General features: G+C 37.8%; 2 protein-coding genes and 1 pseudogene across 2 annotated transcripts; 2 read left to right on the top strand and 1 right to left on the bottom strand.

Moving 5' to 3' along the window:
• The first annotated feature begins 679 nt into the window (after window positions 1–679).
• On the top strand, window positions 680–3,050 carry LOC121800036 (receptor-like cytosolic serine/threonine-protein kinase RBK2). Its single transcript, XM_042199584.1, has 9 exons — window positions 680–787; window positions 968–1,050; window positions 1,128–1,478; window positions 1,602–1,853; window positions 1,936–2,090; window positions 2,165–2,244; window positions 2,329–2,464; window positions 2,546–2,695; window positions 2,764–3,050. The coding sequence occupies exons 1-9, from the start codon at window positions 747–749 to the stop codon at window positions 2,908–2,910; spliced, it is 1,395 nt and encodes a 464-aa protein (XP_042055518.1). The 5' UTR covers window positions 680–746; the 3' UTR covers window positions 2,911–3,050.
• Window positions 3,051–4,245: 1,195 nt separating this feature from the next.
• On the top strand, window positions 4,246–10,630 carry LOC121800472 (annotated as a pseudogene).
• Window positions 10,631–11,309: 679 nt separating this feature from the next.
• On the bottom strand, window positions 11,310–16,325 carry LOC121798893 (aspartic proteinase 36-like). Its single transcript, XM_042198140.1, has 12 exons — window positions 15,891–16,325; window positions 15,684–15,804; window positions 14,493–14,920; window positions 14,238–14,394; window positions 14,074–14,156; window positions 13,684–13,780; window positions 13,470–13,542; window positions 12,830–13,036; window positions 12,621–12,745; window positions 12,350–12,451; window positions 12,181–12,278; window positions 11,310–11,796 (listed from the first exon to the last, which is right to left on the bottom strand). The coding sequence occupies exons 1-12, from the start codon at window positions 16,151–16,153 to the stop codon at window positions 11,616–11,618; spliced, it is 1,935 nt and encodes a 644-aa protein (XP_042054074.1). The 5' UTR covers window positions 16,154–16,325; the 3' UTR covers window positions 11,310–11,615.
• Window positions 16,326–19,972: the final 3,647 nt, after the last annotated feature.

Below are 19,972 nucleotides of genomic sequence, written 5' to 3'. Positions count from 1 at the left end.
GAGAGACAAAGAGCATAGGCAATTTATAAGTTTCCAGTTACAACCATAATTTGCCATTCTCCTAAATCAAATCAATCGTCCTAAAACATGGTGGAATTGGTGATCTCGTTATTCAGAAATCATATCTTTAAATATTGCGGAAATCGAATAGAATAATTTTCTTTCAAGGAAAAATACCAGGACACTATTTTCACAGGAGCAGAATAATGGATGTTGGGTGGAGTCATTAATTAATTTTGGTCACAAATAAATAAGTCATTGCTATTTAGGTCAGTTTAAGTGGCTTTAAAATTTTCGTTGCCAATTATACTTAGTCATATCATTATGCGTTTCGGTGTTTGAAAAATCATCAATTTTTTTTTCATACATGGAAATTTATAAGTGAAAATTACTCGCAACGTAATCTTGCATTATTATCCTATTCCTCTATCATTGATGGAGAAGAGAAAAAAAAATAGGAGATCTCCTTATGTAGATGAAAATGTTCTTTGGTTTTTATTTTTCTTATTTTTTCCTAAATACTTAGACAAATCACTTTTGAAACCTATTTTAGTAAACATATTATTAAAAAAAACAGTTTTTTTCTGTGATTCTGATTTATATCCCTGCAAAAAGATTTATTTATGACGATATAAAAAGCAAAAAGATGATGATTGCGGATCATTTGTTTTTGGCAGCAAATTTTTCTTGTATACTTAATGCTTCCAAAAACAAAAATATTCCCTGTATATTAACAATTGGTTTTCATGGCCGATCAAAACACTCAAGAAATTGTTCCTATCCGCCGGTAAGCTCTAACATTAATGAATTAATTATGCCCTTTTTCCTTTGAATGTAAATTTTTTTCCTAATATTATTCTTAGAGATGTTGGTTAATATTTCTTAATTTTACGATTTGGTTTTGTTGTAAAACAAAGTATTTTCGATATTGGTAGGCTTTAATTATTATAATTTTTTTGAGATGCAGGAAACATGCAAAAAACCCTTCTATAGGAACACCAACGTACCAAAAGTTTTCATTTTCATTCCCTTGCTCTACTTCTGCTCAAGGTAACGTTACCATCTAAAATGTTATTTTTTCCCTATTCATATTATCATTTGAACTAATTTATTTCATTTTTCTGTAGACTTGAGAGCTTATGAGACAGAGCAAAAAGACACGAGCAAGGAAGCCGTGAAATATGAGACGGAGACAGAGGCAGAGGCAGAGGCAGAGGCAGAAACGAACGTGGTGAAATACGAGGAAAAACCCCCGTCAAAGAAATGCGGTAGCAAGACCTCGTGGGGGTGGAGAAGATTCGTGAAGCTTTGGAAGAAGAGCCCCATCAAGAGAATACCAGTGCCTAAAGTTGTCTCAAGAAGAATAAGCAGAAATTTTAGGCAAAATAGTTTTGACATTGATAGCAGCCCCTTCAAATATACTTGGAAAACTTTCACATATCCACAACTCAAAACTGCAACCAACAACTTTAGCCCGGGTACGCTAACAATATCAGTTTGTTGATTCATTAATATCAGTAGAGTTTCATTAATATCAGTAGAGTTCTCATATATTGCTACTCAACTATATGAGTATTGTATTAATGAAAAGTGTTTATTAGAGAACTTGATTGGGAAAGGAGGCTATTCTGAAGTATACAAAGGGTGTTTGGCAAATGAGGAATGTGTAGCAATCAAGAGGCTGAACAAGGGAGTGCCAGAAGAGGATGTGTTCAATTTCTTATCAGAGATTGGAATCATTGCACATCTTAATCATCCAAACACTGCAAGAATGATTGGATATGGAGTTGATGGAGGAGCATTTCTTGTTCTCCAATTATCACCATTAGGCAGTTTGGGTGCAATGCTTCATAGTAATACCCTTTCCATCAATTCAATAGTACTATTAAAACTATACTTTCACATTTAAATGATACTAACAAATTATTATTGTAGATTCGGATACAAAAGTGGAGTGGAGCAAGAGGTATAAGATAATGCTAGGGGTAGCAGAAGGCCTACATTATCTACATGAATGTTGCGAGCGAAGAATTATTCACAGAGATATTAAAGCCGATAACGTCCTTCTATCTGAAGATTTTGAACCTCGGGTAAATAATTCGACGTTGCTTTAGTATGTATGTTGTACATTGATGAACTAATTGGCTACATTGTGATGAAATAGATTTGTGATTTTGGGCTCTCAAAATGGTTACCCAAACATTGGTCCCATCACAATGCCACCAAGTTTGAAGGCACATTTGGGTGTGTACGTATTTCATAATTATAAAGTATCAAACTTACATACTATTTCCTAGCTAGGTATTTTATGATTGAAATAATTGGCAGATACTTGGCTCCCGAGTATTTTATGCATGGAATCGTTGATGAGAAAATCGATATATTTTCATTTGGTGTTCTACTCTTAGAGCTCATAACCGGGCGTCAAGCACTGGATGAGTCCAAGAACAGCCTTGTGCTTTGGGTACCTTATATCATTTTTGGTTTCACAAAAAAAAGAAAAAAAGTGTGATTGTAATTGCAAAATGGTAAATGTGATGTGTAGGCAAAACCATTGCTGGATAAGAATGCAGTTGAGGAGCTAGTTGACCCAAGTTTGGAAAATGAGTATGTTGCAGAGCAAATGGATTGGGTAATTTCCACTGCCAATTTGTGCATTCAGCAAAGTCCAGTTCTTAGGCCTCAAATGCACCAGGTACATTATTGCATATATACAACCATTTCATTTTATATTACATCACTATTTAATCAAATTATTGATAGGTGATTGAACTATTAAGAGGGGAAAGTAATGAAAAACGAGGGAGCCCAAAAGGAAAGAAGAAGCAGGCGTCGCATCAGAGAACTTACTCTGAAGAACTTTCTTATGTAGATGAATACAACTCAACTAAGTGCTTGATTGGTAGATAGGATAAGGCCAAGATAGTAGATTTATCATGGCTTGGCTTTGGCTTAACATATGTTTGGTAGCCACTATATTTATTTGTATGGCCTCATCAGAAAATGCATATTTTTTGTGATATGCTATCTCCCAAAAAAGGTTCGACTAACTTCTGAGTCAGATATCACATTCTTTACTTTAATACCCTTTCCCCATTTTTGGGCTTTGTAGGATAGTATGATTAAAAGAGAATGGCTGCGAGCAAAGGAGAAAGAAGCTATAAATTCTAAGTTCTTCCCAATTCATTCTTGATTTCCGTTTTCTCCCATCATTCACGATCACGATTCATGTGCATTCTCAAACTCTGTACCAAAACACACCTAAGTAAGTTAGTTTAGTTGTTAATTTGCCTATAATTATTATACACTTTAAAAATGAATAAGTACATTGTCTTGATGCATGTGTTATCATCCTTATTTTGTTTTGTACATACATGTATGATCATCCCCCAACACCTCGTTCCGCTTAATCTTGTCCAATGCTCGTGTTATGGATATGGGGTGCTTATTTAGTTATACTATCTTGGTTTAATTGAATTGAAAATATCGATTGACCAATTAAGGATTTGTCTCGACCATGAAACTGAAATCGAACCAATGTGGCGGTCAATTAGTCAGATAGCTTACTTGAACCGAATTAAAAAGTGAATATAACTTGGTCCAAATTTATTGTCGTTGATATCAATTTCCACGTTAAAGCTAATCACTTGATCTCTTCTAAAAACATCTCAAAACTTTTAGTACACAAAACTCTTTTGATTTAAATTGTTTTTCAAAAAAATATGTACTATACTATTAATGGTAAATTTTTACGTGGTATGTATAGACATCATAATTGTATATGTTCAAACCAATAAATTTGATAATATGTTGTATCACTATTCATACACTTTTGAAAAATAGTCACTCTTTCCTGGAAATTGATATATTTTACATTGTAAACTAGTAATATGATTGATTATATCGTTAGTGTTAACATACAATTTACAGTGCTCAAAATTGTTTCCAAAGCATTACATAAACTATAAAAGTTCTCTATAACTTCTAAGATTTACCTTTAATTTGATAGTATTTAATTGAGTTATCGATAATTGCCTAACCAATTACATGCAGATGGCCTAACAATATTGTTAGTAAAATTTATTAGCATCATTGATATATTTCGATATATTAATATTAAGAAATACTATTGGAGTTGGAAAAATATTGCTCCAAAATCAGATCACATTTGAAAATCGAAATCTAAGCTCGATTGATTTCGATCTATCAACACACACAGACTCAAAGGAGAGAAAAGTAGCGAACATGGTGAGAGAAGTATCGGAAAGCTGTGTGGAGAGTTTGTTGGCGGAGATAGTGCTGTCGTATTGCTCAGGCTTCTACGCCAACAAGCCCGAACTCGCAGCGCGGAGGATCGAAGCCATTGACTTTCAGGTCGGTCACCAATTAAGTGAAAGGTCAGTTGATATTCTTCGAGGTTGTTAGATTCCAGAAATGTGATGAATTGATGTCCAAAGTAGGGAATTTTCAAGGATCGTGAGATTTTCAGAATTTTGATGGAAATCATCCTATTTTGAGGGGTTTGTGCAACCTGGGTGTCGATTTCGACTCTTGGATACTTAAATCATGAGAATGATCTTAAGCTAATCAAGTTTATTATCGTTTTCGTTGAGCTTATTTCGTATACCGGAAGTGTTGGTATGGGGAAAATCGGGTTTCTAGGGCACTTTACCTTTAAAATTACAAAAATGTACTCATTTTATTATCTATTCCATATATGGGAAAAACGCCAATGAAGTTGGCGTGTTTTTAAGTAAAAACGCCACCCGTATTGGCGTGTCTTCACGTAAAAACGCCAACATAGGTGGCGTTTTATATTTGTGTCGTATTTTGGGCGTATTCTCTCCAATTACAATTACGTTGAAACACGCCAACTTGGATGGCGTGTATTACTAGAAAACGCCTTTGGAGTTGGCGTGTTTAAGGAAAGACGCCAACATAAGTAGCGTGTGTTGAAGGAAAAACGCCAACATGAGTGGCGTGTTTTTACAGGAAAGACGCGAACAACAGTAGCGTGTTTAAGGAAAAACGCCAACCTGAGTGGCGTGTTTTAACAGGCTGATATACCAGCCTCCTCTCCCAAATCGCGAAAACATCACAGCACACACACTTCACGATTTTCTCCAAGCAGCGCCAATCTCCGCGAATTCGCCCTCCATTCATCAATCGGTGCTATTCTTCCCCAAATTCATATATTTTCTTCTGTTAGTATGCTTATCTTTTACATTATTAGAGTAATTGTTGGATAGTTAGCTAGGGTTTGTAATGGGTTGTGAATTGAGTTGAAATATTATGCATTTTGGAATGTTTAAATGACGTTATTGTTGATTATTATGTTGGATTGTTTGGGTTTAAGTGAATTTGTATATAAATTTGATTATAAACCTAAACCCTAGGGTTGTTATAGCTAAAAAATTGGGCAAATTGATTTGGTTTATGTGGGTTTTGGTTGATGTATATTGTTTAGTTTGAATTGTTAATTTTGTTTATATTGTTAGGTTGGGCAATTTGAAATTGGGCAAATTGAAATTGTTAGGTTGGACAAATTGTTAATTGAAATTTTTAATTTTGTGTAGGTGAATTGTGTTATGATTTTGGATGTGCAATGTTGTGTAGGTGAATTTGTGTATTGTGAATTATTTGATTTTGGTGTTCCATTTTGTGAAATTGGATTAAATTGTATCTAATTATAGAAATGATTTATGTTTGGTAATTGTTTAATTTGGATTATGAATTTTGTGTAGGTAAATTATGGCATCATCTTCAACTTCTGGTCGTCGGCTTGCATGTGGTCCTGCGGATCCTTCTGTATTGTATTTTCAGAGACAACACGTCTCTAATAACATATGGGTAGGAGTTCCTTCCGAAGATGTACGCTGCCGACGATATGAAGGAATAATTTGGAATATTCCCATACATCACCGTGTTTTGGCAATAGTGGACCAGATGTGGTTCGGCGGTATATTGAGGTGTGGTCAACCAAAGGACATTGACCACCATCTTATCACCGCTTTGATTGAACGTTGGAGGCCAGAGACTCACACGTTTCACTTCCCAGTCAGTGAAGCGACTGTGACATTAGAAGACGTGGAGGTCTTATGGGGCCTGAAAGTTGATAGAGAGGTTGTGACGGGTTACATCCCCCCGACGGAAGCGAGATATTGGAAGGACAGATATATGGATTTTCTAGGATTCATACCGGACGCATCCGAGTTGAAGGAAATGGCTTTTAAGCAGACAAGCTTATCGCGTCAATTGAGGATTGAGCTGAATGATGAGCACGATCACAACATATATGCTCAGCGGGCTCGTATCTATTGTCTGCTATTACTTGGTGGTCTGATGATCCCGAACGCCACCGGAAATAAAATTCCGTTCTTCTACCTGCAATTTTTCATGGATATAGAACGGTGTTCTACCTATAGCTAGAGTGGTGCGACGCTTGCTTGCTTGTACTACAATTTGTGTGAAGCTGTCGTTGCTAAGAGGACGGATGTCGGGGGAGCCTTAACTCTGTTACAGTTGTGGGCTTGGGAGAGAATCCCATATATTAGACCGAGGATGCTAGATCCCGTGCATACAGACTATCTACCATGTGCAAGCGCGTAAGTTGTTCACTAATTCATTTTTTAAGCTTAATGTGCATCAATCTTCGTGTTATTCGCTCATAATTTAAATTTTTTAGATGGAATGATCCGGCGTCATATGTAAAAGCACCCGGACATTGTATTGAAAATTTCCGAGATCAGTTCTCCATGATACATGCCAACCAGGTACTTCATATACTTATAAAATGTTTTTTGTTTATTGTTTTTTATTGAAATTAATTTGAATAAATTTGTGTCACATGTAGTTTATTTGGAGGCCTTATCTCCAATGGGAGTTGCCGGAAAGTTGTGATGCTGGTCGTCCTATATGGATGTCGATAACAACGCTTTTTGCTGGAATCTGGCTGAGCCACACCTGCCACACCGAGTGTTGCGCCAATTTAGGATTGTCCAACCGTATATCCCGCAACTCCCCCGGTTCCACGGTACTGATTTTGCGAAACAGGATCGCCGTGGAAAATCTGGTCGGAATTGGGTTGAATGGCACGCCAATTATATACAGGAGTGGGACAATAGGCACTTTTTGGTGTGGACTGATCTGGAGTACAGTGATGAGCCTGTTGCAACCGAAGAATATATAAATTCACACACCACGTCATACTATCTGCAATAATGTAAAACACAAATAAATATGTATTATTTTTACATTCATCATTATGTAGAGTCAACCAAAAAATTGACAAAATATTTCTATTAAATACACTACAATATATATTATCATAACAATCCATTAAATATTGGTAACAAAATTAGATATACTACAACATATAATAGCATAACAATTGGTCAAAATATTTCTATTAAAATATATATTATCATAATAATCCATCAAAATATTAGTGTGCCCATAACAATTGGTCAAAATATTATATTAATTACACTAAAATATATATTATCACAACAATCCATCAAATCCATGAGTCTAAAATTTGATATACTAACCGATTAGAAGGACTAATGTTTGGAAGAATGAGCAAAAATCGAAATCTCCACGCTCAAATCCACCACCGGGTCGACCCGAGCAAGGGTTTCCTTAAGGTTTTTCCGCCTTGGGAAGGGTTTTCGCGTTTTGGGGAGGGAAAGTGTTTAGGGTTCGCGATGTTGGGGGAGATCTGATTGGTATATGGTTCAACAGAAACACGCCGACCAGGGTGGCGTGTTTTATGATAAAAACGCCGATCTCATTGGCGTCTTTTAGTTGAACACGCCAACTACATTGGCGTCTTTAAAATTGAACACGCTAACACAGTTGGCGTTTTTTCATATAACACGCCAATTGAGTTGGCGTTTTCTAACGTAGCTGTATTTGGAGAAAATACAGCTAAAATACAACGAAATTATAAAACGTCAATGTTGTTGGCGTCTTTACTTATTGAAACGCCAATGCGGTTGGCGTTTTTCCCATATATAGAATAGATAATAAAATGGGTAGATTTTTGTAATTTTAAAGGCAAAGTGCCCTAGAAACCCGATTTTCCCTGTTGGTTAGAGAGTGAGGTGATCGTTTCAATAAGTCCATTTGCTTGAAGCAATATTGGATCACAACTTTAATACGGGCGCCTAACATCCTTCAGTGATACTAGTTTAATTCATATGCAGCATTAGTCCTCTTGATAATGCCTTCCTTAGCTCCCTAGTAATACATGACCCTAATGTATGATTTCAATGTGGTCATTTATGTAAAATCTGCTTAGATAATTGTTTAATTTGAAATAGTTCGGTATCGTATGGGATCTAATCAAGTTTTCTACAGAGTAGTTCAGGTAACCCAGATTAAAAAAGACGTCTTTGACTCTTGGTAAATTTGACACTTGTATTTCTGCAATTGTTAGATAAAGATCCTACCTATACAGGGCATGACCATGCATATAATGGAAATGTGGAATATATTCCTACATCATGGCATCGGCCCTGGCTTAAGTTTCAAATTCAGAGCTCATATATCTGTAGCCAATCTTTGCAGCTGACTCTTTTTATTTTGCATATGGTCACCTATAAATAGAGAGTGAATATTCTATGAGACTAAACATGTTAAAGAGTAAAGGCTACAATTTTGTGGAAAAGGGAACTGATAATTTTATTGAAGGAATTCGAATGAAGGAACACTCCTCATAAAGAGGCCTACAACTGCGTCGTCCACAAAAATGATCGCCTAAGGATGATTCTCATCTTTCTAGGTTTACATGTATTTATAGACTCCCAAGTCAGCTGAATAACGAAATACATGAAAATAGGAACTAACAAACTACTTAAGCTTTCTTCCTTAATCTTCTCCAGCCGCCTCCTCATTTCTCTCTGCCGGCCAAACAACCCCTTTCCCCGCGCCTGTAAACTCTCCAACTGTTACCCGTATCAAAACATGTATCATGTGGCTTGCTCTCAGCCACCTGGGAATTCTGGACACATTGCTTGTTGAATGAGGTTTTGTTGTGACAATATGGTCCAGATTAGTTCTAAGACTTGAGTACCATCTTAACTTCATGTATGACATATTGTCCTTGTACTTTGATGTTAGTTAGTGGCCAACGGAAATATATCTCATATAGTAATGCATAATTACTAATTATGTTTGAATGTCATTGTCTGATACAAGATGAATACCAAACACGGATTTCTAAAAGGGAAGGATGTGTAATTGACAGACTGAAGTGGGGTTCTGATTTCATGGCTAATTGGTTATAAACCAAAAGATGCATAGGGTGGAGCAAATTGTTTTTGAGACATACAACTATTCTGCATCATCTGAACAATGCAATAGGATAGATATTTAACTTTAATAAATGCATTATATATTGATACTTGATAGAAAATGTTGGAAGTTTAACAGATTTAGGGGGGATGACTCAAATTAGCCTATTTTCTGCAGCATATCAGTTTTCTTATGTGTCATATATCCTACTACTTGAAGTTGAAGAAAACAATACTAGTGTATGATAATTTTTCCACTTCACACGCTGAGTTAAGATCATTATTTATCTTATCTCAGTTCGCATTTTTCGACTAGTCATTTCCGCGTTATGGTTTTTCTTTCTTTTGGATTCAGCACAACAAAGTCCTTTTTGAGAGAGAACTTTCTTATCCAAATACAGAATGTTTTGATTTACATATTTTTCATCCTCAGCCTTTCAATTTCCCACTTAGGTACACAATGGATCGACCAAGGTTCACCAATAACCTGGAGGCCATCAAATTTATCTGTAAGGACTTTTTGGTCCGAACTCTTCAAGAAACAGATAGATAACTTGAAGACAAATCATAGAGTAAGTACCAGAATTTGGGACACAGCTTCACAACTCTTATGCCAAAATTGATGACATAAACTTAATTTTCCTCTCAGGGTACTTTTGTATTGCAAGATAATCGATTTCGATGGCTAGCACATATTTCTATTGACCCATTAGTTCAAGCATCTGGCAATATTCAAGATCCTTCAGCAATGGCAGAAAACAAATTAGCTCAGGCTACTGGAATGCACCTATACTTTCCTTGTGGAGTTATAAGAGGAGCACTTTCAAACTTGGGAATAGAATGTGCAGTTTCTGCAGATATATCCTACCTCCCAGCATGTGAGCCTATTACCTTAATTACATATAATAGTTTTAGCTGTATATAGAGGGCGAAGTTAATTGTTACATGAATGCTCATGCTTAAATGATGAAGTTGTGCCATTCATTACCTTTACTTATCAAAAACATTTGCTCTTATTTCAAAAAACTCCTGAAGGTTTAGTGTTTCACACTTCCTTGACATGATGCACATTGTCAGCCCTCACCCTGTGATGCACTTTGCCAGGCCTTTCTCGAGCCTCTATAATCCTCCAGTCGTTGTGTTGGTCTATCTGATGTGCAATCCATGTTGCCCTCTGTGTTCTTATCTTCTTTCTTTCGTGTTTCTTTGGGGGAAGTTTATCTGTATTACTTATTCTGAGGCAAAACATTGTCACACTTGACATTTCTGTAAGTTTCTAAACTTGTATGCTTTCTCTTCATGCTGGTTCTTTCGTTATCCGATTAAAAGCCTGATAGTCCATCATAAAGGGCCGGAGATGCTGGTTGGTGCTGTGTTAAAACTTTTTTTTTTCATTCTTACAGTTGGAGATCATAATCTGTAGTATACCACCTACCCCTTCTTTGTGTTAGTTATGCATGACAAGTTGTCTTATTTACTGGATTGATGTTAGAAAACTTGTTATTTCAATCTGCTGTGCTATTCATTACCAGACTTTTGGTTTTGTAAAGTCTACAGCTGTGAATTTTTGGACAGATGCGTACTGATCTTTGCAAATTTCCATGTTAATAGTATTAACTTTTTTTCCTGCTTTTTTGAGCAATGGACTCGTAACATATTCAATTAGTGGAATTGCAAATATTATAATTCTAGTAGATAACTCTCCTTTTTCTATTTATACCGGATTCTCTTGATTAATCTTAACAAATATAACGAGTTTTGAGGAGCTTTTGAATTTGAATCTTCTGAAAAAGGAATTTACTACTGCGATGCAGTATTATTTAGATCAGTATGTCGACCAGTTACGCCCTGATTTATGAAATACAAGTATTACTTTATGTGTGCGTTGGCTTAGTGCTTCAATTGCTATTACCTTTAAAATTTGTTTATTTACAAATAAAAAAAAGTCACCATATAAATTGAAGTCTACTAAGGGAAACATTCAAGTGCGGAAGAAGATAAATAACTCAACAGTTAAATCAAATGACATGCCACCAGAAATGTTTTTCGACATTACTTATTCATAGATGCTGTGGTCCTGTATAAAAATGTTCCTGTCACTAAACATTCTAAATTTATAAAAACAAGAATTCACCGTAATGGCAGTGGTTTCTGAGATGAAATTCTGCTATACACAGACATGGTCACATCGCAAGGGTTTTGCCGCCTTCAATTTCTAAGCTACAATTTCACCTTATAATGAATCCCATTGCTACAGAGCAAAACGAATCAGAGGTACAAGTCAGTCACAAGCTGAGTATCAAACCAAAATTCACTTCTCTAGTTCTGCAAAGGCTGGAGTTCCTGCTCTGCTACAACCGAATCAACCGGTTTGTACGGGATTTCAGCCTGGCTCTGCTTCCTCCTCCAGATAAACCATCCCCCAGATGCCAGTAGTCCAATTACAACCACTACAGAAAATGCTATGACCAAAGCCAAGTAATGCTGTTTCCACCATGTCCTAGAAAAATGCAATCATACTCATATTTAATAACAAAACTTTGATTGTAAGATTCTGATAGTCTTACACGATGAAAACAAGTACGGAAAAATGAATGATACCACTTAGTATTATTAATACCATAATATATTGTTCCACAAAATAATCAAAACTTAAAATTTTTTAAATACATGCAATAAGAAAAACTTGAAAGCGCAAATATGACCGAGTGTGACCATATTTCAGTACATAGATAGGAAAATACTATCCTCCACTAAAGACATGAAAATCGTCCTTAACAATTTATAGAAAAAGAAAATTGCTGGAGACTAATTTTCCTTAGCAAAAAGAGAATTGTCATGCCTAGCATTAAATGTAAAACAATAAAAGAACATTTCAATTTACCTCTTAGGTGGTGGCTCCATGCTCCATTCAGACAATTTGTAGCTTCCAAAACTATCAGGGACATGCAACTGATTTCCACTCAACCTGGATAAAATTTTCTAACAAAAGATAAAATGATGTTAATCTAAACGGTGCTAGCACCTTATAACCAAAATGATGAAAATCATACCATAGCGGTACTATTGGAGATATAATCATCAGATTGTGCTGGATAAATAGCCCATTTTAACAGCGTCACATTCCCCCCAGAAGTGTAGTTCGTCAACTTAACCTGTTATTGCACACATCTCAAAGGTAAGTCACAATGTGAATGTCGCTGGGTTAAAATGCAAAGAATATTGTAGTAAAGAGTTCAATTTTAAAAAGAAAACAGAAAATCAAACTCAGTAACTGTACTCCGTATTAAAGTCCTAACATATCAGCAATTTTTATTGATCTACCTGAGAGGGCTTAACGTCTAAATCCTTTCCAATTGACTGAACAAGTTCTGGGATGTGAGGCTTCAGCTCTGTGTAGTTGATGGTCAACAACATAGAGAATTTTATCAAGCCAATTTTAACATCTCCTGCACCTCAAGGATACCAAATGTTAAAGTTATTAAACCATTTTAATTTGGCTCACACAAAGCGAAAATAGTAACATATTAAACCTGGAGTCTGGGGTTGAGGGGGTCCAGTTGGGGCAAGTTTAGGAGCCATGCCCGTGGTTGAGTCCACCTCATCCGTGTCTGAAGGAAGATGTGGTGAGGCAGGCGACAAGTGAAGTCTCTCCCATAACTCGGAGCAATTGGTTTTCCAGAAACCAATCTTTTCATGCTCACGGTCATACGTTACAAGTGTATTCCGGACAATTATACCTGCCATAAGAAGAGATAAGATATCCATCCTTCAACTTTCAAATTTTGACTACAAGATAAACCAGACAGTACCTCCCAATGTTATAAAATAGCGGATATGGTGGCGCCGTGGCGCTATGGCATGGCGTTCAGTGGTGGAAACGCCATAGTACCATGTCGCTGCCATAGCACCGCCATATCCAACATTTGACAACATTGCATGTGTACTGTATTTAGGAATGGGGCATTATGCAAGAAACATGGAGGTTAGAGTTGTATTTTATACTTAATTAATTGTTTAAAGTGTTTTAAATGTTATATTTTAATTATTTTCTAATTTCTGAATTATATTATTTTATTTATTTAATTATTGACCGCCATATCCGCCATATCCCTGTGGCGGTTTTTAGGCGAACTGCCATAAGCCGCCATACGAGATTGATAACATTGGTACCTCCCAAAAGAGTGGTTGACTCTTTTCCATTCTGGAAGATCCCAAGACAGTATGCACCATGGATCTTCGAGTGCTGTATTTCAGAAGAACAAGAATCAGTGACCATAAAATCTGACTCTACTTAAATGCTAAGCACAGCGAATATATTATGTTATTGATTGTGCATCACAGTACTAAAAAGGATATGGGGATAAAATGAAGAAAAGGACTTTACCCTGAACAGATAATTTTCGGGGGCCAACAACAGCTTTTGTCCATTACCAAATACCATTTCAGCGGATGGAAAAGCTTTTGAAAGTTGTGCAGCATCACTGGAGCAATATTGACATTTAACATCACAAATATAAGTGGCAGGAAACTTATACTTCCTCCGTTCCACTAAAGATGACCCACTTTCCTTTTTGGTTTGTCCCATTCAAGATGACCCATTACTATATATGGAAACACCTTTATCTCTACTTTATTCCCTCTCTCTTACTTTACTCTCTCCACCTAACACACAAAATAAAACTGCATAAAACTCCGTGCCGCCCAAGGAAGAGGTCATCTTCCTTGGGACGGAGGGAGTACTATATAGCCAATTCCACAACAAAAATCACATTACCTTCCAGCGCCTGAGAAGCAGATATCATTATAGTTAGGGTCAGGCCCTTGTATTCTTTTGAGGGATTGGGTTTCCTTCAAAATCTACATGCAAAAATGGGAGATTAGCTAAGACATGTCTCTTAGGACTTCCAAAAGCAGTATAATCCACAAAATGAATATTACAGCTGCTTTAAAGGCCTCAAATGCAGCTTGTGGAAGATAAGCATAGGTTGTGCCACTATCCAGAACAGTTCCATGTTTGCCATCAAAAACCTTGGGATTTAGGGGCAGCTTTTTCCCAGCAACACGAATCTCATTCAGCTCTATATTGTAATATGGACTGTTGCCATCCCGAAACTAGAGTAAATGTGTGAGATCTATCAAGTGTACTTGTTAGGATAGAGCCTAACACTCAGTTGTAAGTCTTCCGAAGCGTACCTGCGAACAGGGTCGGAATTTGAAAAAACCATCTCCTTAGGGGAGGAAATTCCTCCAAGAACCATTGAACCACCACCCACATCCATTCCACCATAGCATAACGAGAATGAATCACTGATTACACCTTTCTCAACAAGCTGATCCACGATACTAAGATCTCCACGGCCTAAACCCATTATCCCATCAGCATGTTGGCTGTAAAGATCCCCTGTTTCCATATTCTCACATCCAAAAGTAGCTCGTTGCGGTTGTAGATCACTTAGATTGCCAAATGAAATTATGTCTACTCCCAAGACCCCACTGCTCGAACTCATTTCAGCATACTGTCTTTCATAAATACATTGTTCTCTATCAGTATCGCAAGTGCAATCAATGTTGCACTTTAGAGGTTCATATGTGATTGACGATTCCGGTTGGAACTTCGGATCCTATTAAAGAAAGAGAATTTCAATCAAATTGGGTAAAAGAATACAAACGGTGTAATGAGATTACTTGTTCATAAGAAAGTGATATAAGTACAGTAAACAGAAAAGATACAGTCACCCAAAATAGTATGGATTATACCTAAAGCACTACTGAATCATTAAGTAAGAAAAAAGAAGGTAGTCCGTACCCAAAACGAAAAGAGAGGAAAATAGTGTCCAATAAACTGAAAATACACATGATAAAGTGCACTGATTTCACACAGACAGACCTATATGCTTCTCAATGGCTCAATCTAGTGAAGCTATGATTTTCTCCCCTGTTTCTCTTTCAAGTTAGCTACACCTTAGAGCATAAACCACATAGTAAGACCTATTCATCCGCTCCCTCTGCCCATTTTGTGTTATTTGATGGGAGCATAATTCAATTCATCAGGTGGATCTCAATGGCTAAGATATTAACAAATCAATGTTGGCCTTTAAATATTTGAATAGATGCATAGTAGTAAATCGTTACAGAGAAATACAGATTACCGCAACAGTATTGTTCTCGCCTTATTCTGCAAGTTGACACATATTATCATTTACCAGCTATAATGACCAGTTAAAGTTTTGATTGGTATAAATTAATTACCAGATTTATTTCCCACAATACAATAAATAGATTGAAATTCGAAAGTAAATAAGAGACGCGCTGCAATCGAGCAAACAAACGGAAATTTTGAATCGCAAAACAAAGAACTTAGAGAGAAATTGGGGGGGAGCGAACCTGATGCTTTCCACACTGTTCACAAGTGGCGCAAGGAACATAAGTAACAGTGCTGCCAGTATCAACTATGAGGGCGAAACGCTGCGGCGGAGTCCCGATCCAGAGCCGAGTGGTGTAATAGCTGCATCAGAATCGATCAGATATCCGAGATCGGATCCGGCATCGCAAGAGAAAATGTGAAATTGAAACAGAGAAGAAGACGCAAACCCGTTAAGGAGGAGATCGTCATGGAGAGGCATGCGAGCATTGGGGATGGTGCTTGCGTGGAGATGGCGGCGGGCGAAAAAGTGATCCTTGACGCGGTTGGTGGCGTGCTGCTTGAAAAACAGGGGCAAGATCATGGCGTTGCCTCTGGTACTGGTGTTATTGACGAATGTAATCGAATGGTAATCCGGAGAATTCGATCGAAATTCAGCGGCGGAGACGGCGGTGGTGAAGAAGAGGATGGCGAGAGTCAGTACCCAAGCCATTTTAGGAGACTGGGGCGAGGCCACCGTCGATCGGTAGCGCTGCAGCGGTGGTCAGCCGGCGGAGAGAGGGGAGATTCAGGTGAAGTTAAAATGGAAGAGACTTTGTGAAGTTATTTTTTTCTCAAGCTGACTTTTATTTTTGAGTTTGTGTGTGTTCTCGAATTATGGAGTATAATTTCAAAGACTTTGTAAAATTATGATAATTATCAAATATTCAAAGATAGCTTTTGTAAGCTACGGAGTAGTATTTTTTTATCCAACGATGGATACATATAACATGTGGCATTTAATAATTTCTATTTATTTTTACTCAACAATGACATACTAGCATTTGAAAGATATATTTTTACTAGTAGTACATAGTTATAGAAACTTCCACAATCATAAAATCAAATTTATGATACCGATCATCTTTGTTTTTTTCTGGAAATTAAATATGTCAAATATCAATCATCTTCATCAACGTTATTTTTTTATTTGTTTCACGTTGACGATATTCATTTTCAATCTCAATTTCTTCACATGTTCGACGATATTCACTCACTAGTGTCGTTTCTTCACATTGCTATTCAAAATAAATCTCCAATTCTCTATCTCCATCAAATCGCAATTTGATGGACGTGGGTTATAATTTTGGAGGTGATTTATATTTTATTTTTATTTTATGATAATATGTAGTATTTGATATAGTTTTTATTAACACTAAAATAAAATTGTAAGTGAACAATATTAATTATAGCTAATGGTATGTATATGTAGTATCATTTCCATGATTAGCGTCTAAATAATGCAACATAAATCTCATATACTTTCCCGTTCATAGATTTTAAAGGTTGTTTTGATTAATTAAACAAAAATAAATAGTAATAATACTAAAACTAAGAAAGTAAATAAATAATGAAAAGATCAAATAAGCAAGGAAATCATAAGTTGTTGATTTCATAACTCTCCTGCATTTCTAATTAGTTAGTTCAATGTTTACTTGTCTCAAACATTACTATGACTATCACAAATATAATCATAAACCTCATTTTAAGTTTGTTTTATATTAAGGCTGAAAATTTCAACCCGTCACAATAACGATAGCTCAATACAAACATGCATAAAAATGTTTGGATCAATCCTTATTGGGTTCACCCGTGAAAAATATGATAATTTCATATTGATTTGGGTTGGATTGATAAACACTTGATGGAGAATTATGTGCTAGATATAATATGTTCAATAGTATAAAATAAACTTGATAAAACCCTCGTGGAGAATTATGTCTACTTCAGCATTCTTTGAATCCTTGTCTTGCTTTGCATGATAGATCTCGGAGCTCCCACATGATTTGTGAATGTATTGATGAATAAAAATATGGTGTTGAACCTTGAAATCCGGGCCCTAAATTCTTATTTATTCATTTTATATTTTAGTCTAGTGATACGAGTCTAGATTACGACTAAAAAGAAAATTTTTGGGTCCAGAGCAAAAGAATCTTGTTCTGGTAGACTAAGGGCATTAGCAATATTTTGGCGCGCCACGTCAGCAGTTTTATCCTCCTACCTCCCCACCTGCAGTGGGGCGCCCTAAGGCGCGCCCTATAGCGCGCCACGTCATCATTTTTTTAATATTTACAAAATCCATACGAATTTAAAAAAAATAATACATTAAAATACGAATTTCATAAACTTCATTTCATTTAATAAAAATTAATACATTACAATGCCAATTAAAAAAAACGCAAACTCAGCGACGACGGTTACGAGCCCACACTTCTTCAATCATGTCACTCATGAGCTGTGCATGCTCCTGTTGGTTGCGTATTGAGGCCTGTCTAGATAGAACCTCTTCGAAGCCTAACGGTAACCCTCTATCGGGTGTGTCGGTCGATGTGCCGGAAGAGCTAGATGCACGGTCGTCTTCATTCCAGTCGGTGATGCTTCCGCCTTCACTCTCGACTATCATGTTGTGCATGATTATGCACGCATATATGACATCGGCGATGACTTCCTTGTACCAGAAACGAGCCGGCCCTTTCACAATTGCCCACCGTGATTGGAGCACCCCAAATGCCCGCTCGACATCCTTCCGCGCCGCCTCCTACTTTTGCGCAAATAAAACCCTCTTCTCACCAATTGGGCAGCTGACCGTCCTTAGGAAAACTGGCCACCGTGGGTAGATGCCATCGGCCAAGTAGTACCCCATATGGTATTGGCGTCTGTTGGCAGTGAACTCGATGGTCGGGCCGTTACCGTTACATTGGTCGGTGAAGAGGGTGGACGAGTTGAGGACGTTAATGTCGTTGTTCGACCCGGCTACGCCGAAGTAAGCATGCCAGATCCAGAGCCGATGGTCAGCGACGGCTTCGAGGATCATCGTCGGGTGGCTGCCCTTGTATCCACTTGTGAATTGGCCTCTCCACGCCGTCGGACAATTCTTCCACTCCCAGTGCATACAGTCGATGCTCCCGAGCATCCCGGGAAACCCGTGCGCCCTCTCGTGCATCTGCATCAGACCCTGGCAATCAGTGGTTGTCGGCTTGCGCAAATATGTGTCGCCATAGGCCTCTACTATCCCCCGACAAAAGCTCTTCAGACACTCGCGGCCTGTAGTCTCCCCACAGTGGAGGTACTCGTCAAAAAGGTCCGCCGTGGTGCCGTATGCCAACTGACGAATAGCAGTCGTGCATTTTTGCAATGGTGTAAGGCCGGGTTTCCCGATGTCGTCCTCTCGAAACGTGAAGTATTCATCACGTGAAGACAATGTACGAACAATGCTGAGAAAAAGGTACCTCGACATTCTAAACCGGCGGTGGAAAACAGTCGGGCCCCATCGCGGTTGATCGGCAAAATAGTCTTCAACCAGACGTCTGTGAGCTTCCTGGTGGTCGCGTCGGACATACGACCTATGTCGAATAGGCCAATGGACTTGCTCAGCCGCCGCTGCCGCCGCCTCCTTCTCGCGCTGCATTTGCGCATAGCATGCCGCCATGGCCTCTTCAACGGCTGCATCTAATGCTTCGTCAAGCGAACCACCGGATTCAGACGAACTAGAACTATTGGTGTCGTCGCCGAGATTCATTTTGGTTGGATGTAGAGAGAGAATATGTAAAGAGATAGTCGATATGTTCGTATGCACAACTGAATGAGAAACGAGATTTAAATAGAAAATCAAAACCGGGTGTCATCGTCCGAGTCGATCGTCCGCGACCTCCACAATTGGGCGGACGATGGCGCGGACGATGACCATCGTCCGCGACAGCCGCAATAGGGCGGATGATGGCGCGGACGATGGTCATCGTCCGCGCTATCCTCCGCGACCGAAGTATAGGGTGCGACTATCGTCCGCTCCGCGCCCTATGGCACGCACCCGCAATGGGCGCGGACGATGCGCGCCATAGGGCGTGCCATCGTCCGCCCATTGCGGATGCTCTAATACTACTTTGATGCGATCGCACTTTCCTAATGATAGAATAGTACGAAAAAACGTGACTTATGTAAGATTAAAGAAGATGGAATACAAAAAGGACGAAGAAAACAAGAATCTAACAACATAACTTAAATCCTTAGCCCGAAAAATAGATGATGCAATGAGATAACTCAATCTGAAAGGATTGAGTGAGAGTTAAACAACAATACCATAATATCATAAGTAATAAATTCTTACATCATCTGTTGTTCTAACAACGTAACCGAAGCAATGAGAAGAGTTATATGGTGCCATGCATGAAGACACCTCCTCCTCGGACATGAAGACACCTCCTCGGACATGTATTAATTAGATCAATTAAAGATTATACTTTTTATACGTATGAACTAAAACAATTTAAAATTT

This window comes from Salvia splendens, chromosome 4 (genome assembly GCF_004379255.2).
Source record: "Salvia splendens isolate huo1 chromosome 4, SspV2, whole genome shotgun sequence".
In the NCBI taxonomy this organism is placed as follows: domain Eukaryota; kingdom Viridiplantae; phylum Streptophyta; class Magnoliopsida; order Lamiales; family Lamiaceae; genus Salvia; species Salvia splendens.
This window is presented reverse-complemented; position numbering and strand designations above follow the sequence as displayed.

Bases quoted from the DNA above. Each gene is read 5' to 3' on its own strand.
- LOC121800036 (XM_042199584.1), top strand. From the start codon at position 747: ATGGCCGATCAAAACACTCAAGAAATTGTTCCTATCCGCCG. The intron at 1,051-1,127 runs GTAACGTTACCA...ATTTTTCTGTAG, and splicing joins TTGCTCTACTTCTGCTCAAG to ACTTGAGAGCTTATGAGACA. The intron at 2,245-2,328 runs GTGTGTACGTAT...AATAATTGGCAG, and splicing joins AAGTTTGAAGGCACATTTGG to ATACTTGGCTCCCGAGTATT.
- LOC121798893 (XM_042198140.1), bottom strand. From the start codon at position 16,153: ATGGCTTGGGTACTGACTCTCGCCATCCTCTTCTTCACCACCGCCGTC. The intron at 14,395-14,492 runs GTACGCTTCGGA...GGATGGCAACAG, and splicing joins AATTCCGACCCTGTTCGCAG to TCCATATTACAATATAGAGC. The intron at 14,157-14,237 runs GTAATATTCATT...TTTTGCATGTAG, and splicing joins TTGAGGCCTTTAAAGCAGCT to ATTTTGAAGGAAACCCAATC.